The sequence below is a fragment of the Dioscorea cayenensis genome, chromosome 11, assembly GCF_009730915.1.
Source record: "Dioscorea cayenensis subsp. rotundata cultivar TDr96_F1 chromosome 11, TDr96_F1_v2_PseudoChromosome.rev07_lg8_w22 25.fasta, whole genome shotgun sequence".
Taxonomy (NCBI): Eukaryota; Viridiplantae; Streptophyta; class Magnoliopsida; order Dioscoreales; family Dioscoreaceae; genus Dioscorea; species Dioscorea cayenensis.
The window spans coordinates 8698165-8705501 of NC_052481.1; the positions used below are offsets into that span (position 1 = coordinate 8698165).

A 7337-nucleotide genomic window follows, 5' to 3' on the forward strand; every position below is an offset into this window, starting at 1 on the left:
TCTTCTATTTCCTTAACAAAATATTCAAAGTAAACAAAGACAAAAGTAAAAGGTCTTCGAGCGGAAGATATTAACAATGGTCAAATTATTAACAAAGAATTTATTTATTTAATATTATTTTATAAAAAGGCATTTTCAAAATCTGATCCTTAACATCTCGAAATCAAGGGTTGAGATGTTTTTCAAAATGGATTAAAAATATTATTTTATAGAACAAAACTCAAAAAGGCATGTAATAAAAATAATAATAATAAAAAAAAGAAAATAGAAACTCATGAATTCCATGGATCCATCTTTTTTTTTCTTAGAAATTATTATATATCACGTCACTTCATCTCCTTCTCGCTCTCTCTCTTTCTCTCCCGCAGAAACCCCCACCGACCTCTCCATTCGCTTCTTCTTCGCCCAATCACTCACGATGGAGAACTCGAACGAGCTCAGCACCGGAGATAAGTCCGCCGATCAGAACCCTAACCCCAACGCTGCTGTTGTCGCTGGCAATGGCGATGGGGATCCTGCCCAAGCCGTATCGCGGCCAACCAGCACGCCGTTCACCAACCTCAGCCAAGTGGATGCCGATCTTGCCCTTGCGCTCACTCTCCAAGAACAGGTTTGATTCCTTACTAAGCCCTGTTACCAAAATTTGGAGCCCTCGTTGGGTCACGATTCCAAGACACAGCGAAGAAGAAGAGAGAAATCGAGACGAATTGATACAAGGGAGGAAGGAATTGAGCCAAGGAGAGGATCAACATCGATATCGGTTTCCAAGGAGGAGGAATCTCAAGTCTTCTTCTCGCGGGGTTGGAGTTCATGGTGTTGCTCTGGATCTCGGTGCTTTGATTTCTTCAAGCTTCGATCAGAATCCAGCCGGGCGTCGGCCGGCAGCGATGGCTTTTGGTTCTGGTATGATTCTTGGTTTTTGAGAATTTTAATTTTGTCTATTAGTAGAAAGATAAGCTTTTAGCAACCAAAACTTATTACTAATTTTTCATGCAATTCTTTAAGGAAAATATCTCTAGTTTGCATTAGCAAAAGCCTTTGCTAGTAAAAGCAGTAGAGCTTTCTAAGAAGGAACCTTCCTTTCCAATTTAGAATTTGTTGCTGACCAGTAAGGACAACTATTAAGTTTCATAATAATAGTTTGTTAATTAGATAAACTCAAAAACCCTAGTGCTGATCTAAAGAACATCCATCTTAAACAAGTATTTAACCAGTCATGTGTGATGATCTCATTCCAATTTAACAAATATTTTTTCTTCAAAGTGGGATTTTACTAGGAATCCAGTGTACATACTAGTTACAAATAATCTCCTTTGACTCAACTTTTTATGATGGCTGAGAAGATAAGATTTCCTTTTCACTTGAACTTGCAAGTAATCTTAGAGCTTCAATATCCATTGCTTCCTGAAGAACATCTGAACATGGGCAGCCAGTCATTTGATACTTTTTAATACTAAATTTTGATAATGTTACCTGTATCTTTTTAATGAGTTGCACCTGTATTTGAAGCAACAATTAGTAATGACTATAGCCAGACCCTCTACCCCAGAAACCTCTAAAGTCAATGAACTCTAGGTAACAATCAAATCAATTGAGGATTTATCATGTACTCTTATAATTTTTGTTTAATTTGCTGAATTATCGTCAAACCTGTTGCTTTCCCACAAATTAAGGGTTTCAGTAAGATCAAACTTCTTCAGAAGTTAGTATGTTGCATGATTTAAAAAATAAAAAAAAGATGATTTAACATTAAAACCTTTTTTTTCAACAATTTGGGAGAGGGATTCCGTGATTTTAGTTGGTTCTGTCAGTTTGTTATTTATCTACATTTTTTCTTCTTTTATTCTTAGAAATTTGATTTGTTAACGGAGCATTGAATACTTGTAGGGCGAGAAGGAGGGTAGGTTTTCAATTTATGTACATTCGAGGCCTGGGTTTCTACTCAATAAAGACACAACAAGGTCTGCTTACTTTTATGGCCGTTAGGGTCAACAACGATATACAGGTTTGTGATTTTATCTGGTGTAGTATCTTAACCTGAGAATCAACCCTTAACTTATTAGACATCGATCATGAATATTGAATATCATGCGCACACATGTGTTTTCCTTGATCATAAATTTTTGTTTCGGCATTTGAGTAATTGTGGATAACCCACCATTTTATTAGACAGTTATCGTTGTGTGTGTGTGCGTGTGTGTGACTATTTGAATAATTGGAGAGTGATAGTAGTTTTTTGTCAATTTGTGTGCTTTTTATTACTTTTTTTCATGGTTTGGTGTATTTTTTTGTACTTAAACTAATTGTTGATGAATGCTTTAGGGTATAATATTTTGCCTTGTATAACTAACATTTCCTTTTAAACCAATTTTGATCTTTGCCTAGGTGGACTGGGGTGAATCAAGCATGATTGAAGCAAAGCGTATTTTGCTTAGAAATGCACTCAAGGATCCATTTAATGTGAGATTTGCTTTTGTATCTGATAGGTATGCTATGTCTATCAAAAACACCATATGTTTTGTTCTTCCCTTTCAATAATCATGCTTAACCATTCAGATTATTAATTGAAGTTCCATGTTCTTTATTAAGTTTCAGTTGCATGGCTTGATTATTTACAATTTGCTGTGGACTTCAGTGAGTGCAAATATTTTATTTGTTAAAATTTTTAGAAATATGTCTTGATAGAAGTGAAACTTTTTAGTCAGTGTAGTTATGTTTTTTAAGACTTGTCTATTATACCAGATGTTTATTTTCTGTGACCTAATTCTCAAAATGTTAAATGAATTGTGTATTCTTCACTTTTGCATCTTGCCTTTTGGAGTTTCTTGATCGCAAGCAACTATGAATAATTTAGTATTTAGATGTTAGGCATTAATTATTGTTGACTTATGTTACTTCTTTACTCTTGCAGTTGCATACCACTATATAATTTTCAGTTATATATATGACTACATAATGTCAACATCAACAAGCTACCTAGACAGGTATTCAGCATATTTTATTTTTACACAGTTAATTCTTCTTTGTCATTTGCTTTCTTTTGCCTTTTTATATAATACTCAAGGTTTCAATTAATAATTTATTTGACCTCATAGATATCTAGAAATGACCCCCACACTTGCATTTTGATCTCTTAGGATTTAAAGGAAACATGGATTAGGGAATTTTCAGGATCACGGGCCATAACTAAAACAAAAATTATGTTTATAAACTGATGATTGAACTATTGTGTGGTAGTGGGACAAATAAAAGCATTTTACCTCTATCCAACAAGGTTTATGTTTGGTTGTTAGGTTAGCCTGGTAACCCAGGGTTGCCACAAAGTTCCAGTCAAACATCTAAGGTTAGCCCTCTGATCTTTTTCTATAAGATTTAATTAGTTTAATTAGTTAAATTTATATAATAATTTTTTCTGAATATATAATTTTTAATAAACAACTATCGACAAATAGGAAATTAAAAATTCTAATCTAAATATATTTAATTTAATTAGTATTAATTAACTGAAGTTAGGTCAAGTCCATATCAAAGTTTTCCTCCAAAACGAGTTCAAATTTTCAAATCTTAACCTTAATATCTTTTAACATTCAACCAGACCCACCCTTAAGGCTTAGGTAGATGTTGTGAGATAAATAGTAACAAAAGATACCAGTGACCTCTACTAGAAACCAATAGGAATAAAAATGTTAATTGTGGGATTCTCCCTGATGTGATGCCAAATATTAATTTCTCAAAATACCTCATTAAAAGTGAAATTATTTATTATTTGACAGGGTAAGTGGTGTGAGGTATAGATAATTTGTGTACAAGAGATTTGCCCATGAAAAATATTTGCAAACTTATATATGTGAACAAATATTAATGGAATGGTCTATGCAAGTCGAGGTGGTCCAAATTGCATGCTCTCACTCAATGTTCTGGAGCAATATACTGATTCTAAGTAGAGATTTTGAAGGTTCTCTAAAATCTAGCGCGCCTTAGAGAGTTATATATGAATATGGATTTAGAAAATCTGAGGTATCGGATCAAGAAAGATATATCAGATAATTGCAGGTTGAAGGCCCTCAATTTCTTCATTGGGTTCTTCATTTCATTTTGTCCATGTGATGAACGAATTGACCTTAAATGAAAAGGGTTCATATAATTTTGATCACTTTGATGGATTTTGTGTTTTTGTTCTATGAAGTTGATGGGCTTCATCCTTATATGTCCCAATTCAGTATGATAATATAATCCATAATGTCTATATATGTTGATGTTCACTTGCTCATTCAGTGAGGTTGTGACTTCAAGGTTTCTTAGTAAAAAGATTCTTAATTGAGACATTTTTAATGATTATAGGTTTTCGCCTGTGCTACCGAGAAGAACACTTTTCAAATGTTTGTTTGTTAGCTTCTAGCTTTGAGATTGATGGGATTAGGTCAAATTTAGGGGTTAAACCCAAAGTCTGAGTTTGTGTAAATATGGACAACTCTGTTTGGTTCCTTAGCTTGCTGTATTTGATTCTTTTCCTTTTCTTTTATTTTATTTATTTTTCTTTTCTGAGTGCCAAATCATGTCTCATTGGAAATTTTATTAATAGATTATGGGAAAAATAATATATGATGGAGGAAACCCCTTCTATTTGATTTTGCTTTTTGTTACAAAAATTAGGTATTATAGTGAGTTAAATTAGTTAATGATAAGGCTAAAAATCTTGTGGTAGTTAATAGGGCACATCTAAAGCTTGTTTTATCTGATGATGTGATAATGCATTTGGTTATTCCTGCATGTCTTTTAATAGTAGGAGAATTAATGGTAATCATTTCTTATGAGATTCTTTCATGTTGACACTACTCAAAAATCAGTAAGAATTTGATATGAAAAAGATATCATAAATTGGCTGTTGGTAATCATTTCTTATGAGTCTCTTTTGCCCTGATGAAAAATTCCTGCATTTGCAATTCTGTCAGATTTATTTAGCCAATCTTGGCTGATTCATTTTAGAATTCAAGGTACTAGAAGCTGTAAATCTCTGTTTTCCAAAGTTGTTTTTAGTTTGATAGATCGACAACTAGTTCTGTTTGATTGTCAAAAGTATTAGAGTCTGCTTTATTTTGATTTTTATTTTCTCACAACTATAGTTACATTTCACATGGAATGAAAGCAACCATCCAGATGACATTATTGTGCTTTTTATTTTTGCAATAGCAGTGTGAAATATCTGTAAAAATTTCAATTTATTTTGATGGAGTTATACCTTGGAAAATGATTGTTTTTAACATGGTACTCTGTACTCTGGTATCTGAATGAAAAAGGAGGAGATCTTTGCGACTTCCAAGTAAACATATGATCATATCTTGGCAAAAGTGCTTATTTTTAAAGGATTTATGATAGTGTATCAATTATATTTATTTCAATTTTGCTATAATGTATTGATTTACAACCATAAGTTACCACTAATTAAATGAAATGAAAGTTTTGTTGCTCTAATTATACGGCGCTGATTATTTTAAGATATAAACTTAACTTTTTGTTCCTCATGAATCAATTTGTACTTTTATTCCTGAAACGCTGATACTACATATTTTACCAGGAGACTTTATATAAATTAAAAACTGAAGTTGAAATTTACGGAAAAACTATAATGAATGCCTTTGAGTTGGTAAAATATATGAGACAGACTCTGGACCAAACTTCTAAAGTCGGAATGAATGACTTTTCCAGATTAATTGTTCATTTCATAAGTGAAGTAGCAACTAGTCACTTAGTAGAATTGGTTCATCATATTTATTTCAATAAAGGTTACGCAGGCTGCTTTTTATGTCTTTTAATGCTAATAAAATGCACCAAGTATCATTTACAGTAGATACAAAAGAAATATTTACAGAGCTGTAGAAGCACTGATATGACTAAAAATAGAAGAAGAAGCAAAACTTTATTTCAAATAAAGAGATACAATGAACTCATGAGTTGAATGATGTATATGTCAGCGTGAGGCTGATGCGCACGAGCCTTCAATCTAGAAAGGTTAGGCTTCTTGTCTTGCCTAATGTCTGTCTACTGCACACATGCGCTATGAATGTATCTAGCTGCACTGTTGCATGTCCATAGGTTTTGACTTTTATGTTGTCTCTGTGTGTGTTATTGGCGTATATCTCTGCTTCTCTCTTTCTATATATATATATATATATATACATATCATGTATATGTATGACAGCTAAGAGAGCTCTCCACAGTCATGGTAATTAATTACCACTGGGCTCACTTTCCGCGAGCACGTGTGCTTCTTTGTGTTTGGGTGGTTGGCATTTGATTGGTGTGGCCTGGGAGTGTGTGTATATATATCATTGTAAATCTTTACAAGTTATTACTAGTTTGCAAAGTCCTAGCTATTGTTGTGTAAAACAATTTCACCTCTATTTTATATAATTTGTAGGTACTTGGTGCTTCTAGTGCTCAACAAAACGTTGTGTGGGGAATAAATCATTCCCATGAATCAGTCATCAAGCAAATCCAAATGCATCAAGTAAAACTCTCATTGTTTCAAACTGAAAAAGAAGGCATGACATGTTGTATATTATTTTACTTTATAGTATATTATTCAACCTCTGTAAGTTTTTGATATATATGTGTGTATTGTTGCACAGCATCCTTATTAATTCTAATCTTTTAAAATGGTCCTCGCGTAGGTGATGCAGTTTAGAAGATGACATCGGGTCCTACTTGGGAAAGCAAATTCTTATTGCTTTTATTAGGTTGTTAGTCCAAAGATTGAATGGTGGTTTATGAGACCTCTACCTTTAAACATATGTTTAGGTGATGTAAAAGTTTTTCTTTTTACCTCTGAGTGTGAATGTTTTGTGTCATGGTGGCATTGATTGTTTTAATTTATTGTAAATTAATTTAATTGTGTATGAGTTATTATTAAACTATTCATAATATATTTCCAGTGGGTAACAATAATAGTTTTATTGCCAGATCAATTGATTGATATATATTTTACCGACGGTATAGTTGTTGCTAAAAGCTAAACATGTGAATATACATCTAGAGCAAACGATGCTGCAGTCAGTAATACCGAGACAAATCAAACTGGATTTATTCCAACAAATATTGTAACCGTTGGTATAGGTCTACACGCATGAGATTTTTACGGACGGTACGTCGAACATACATTTTATCATATGCAATAAATATGATGCTTTACCAATGGTGCAGATTAATGTTATAGTTATAGTCTGCTGAAACTTAAGGAACCCTTCAATAGAAGCTATAACTGCTGGTATAGATGTATGTGCACAAGACTTTACTAATTGTAAAAAAATTGTTGGAATATGTGTTTTTATTGTTGGTAT

At 32.8% G+C, this 7337-nt stretch overlaps 1 protein-coding gene across 1 annotated transcript; it reads left to right on the top strand.

The window, feature by feature from the left end:
* The first annotated feature begins 324 nt into the window (after positions 1 to 324).
* On the top strand, positions 325 to 2948 carry LOC120271589. The gene is made up of 5 exons (XM_039278272.1): positions 325 to 610; positions 680 to 903; positions 1888 to 2005; positions 2386 to 2486; positions 2912 to 2948. Exons 1-5 carry the CDS (start codon positions 419 to 421, stop codon positions 2946 to 2948), a joined length of 672 nt encoding a protein of 223 aa, XP_039134206.1. The 5' UTR covers positions 325 to 418.
* Positions 2949 to 7337: the final 4389 nt, after the last annotated feature.

What these genes read in the sequence shown, in the direction of transcription:
- LOC120271589 (XM_039278272.1), top strand. Translation starts at nt 419, where the DNA reads ATGGAGAACTCGAACGAGCTCAGCACCGGAGATAAGTCCGCCGATCAG. An exon ending in CGCTCACTCTCCAAGAACAG is followed by an intron (nt 611 to 679) that starts GTTTGATTCCTT and finishes TCCAAGACACAG; the next exon opens with CGAAGAAGAAGAGAGAAATC. An exon ending in TTTGCTTTTGTATCTGATAG is followed by an intron (nt 2,487 to 2,911) that starts GTATGCTATGTC and finishes TTACTCTTGCAG; the next exon opens with TTGCATACCACTATATAATT.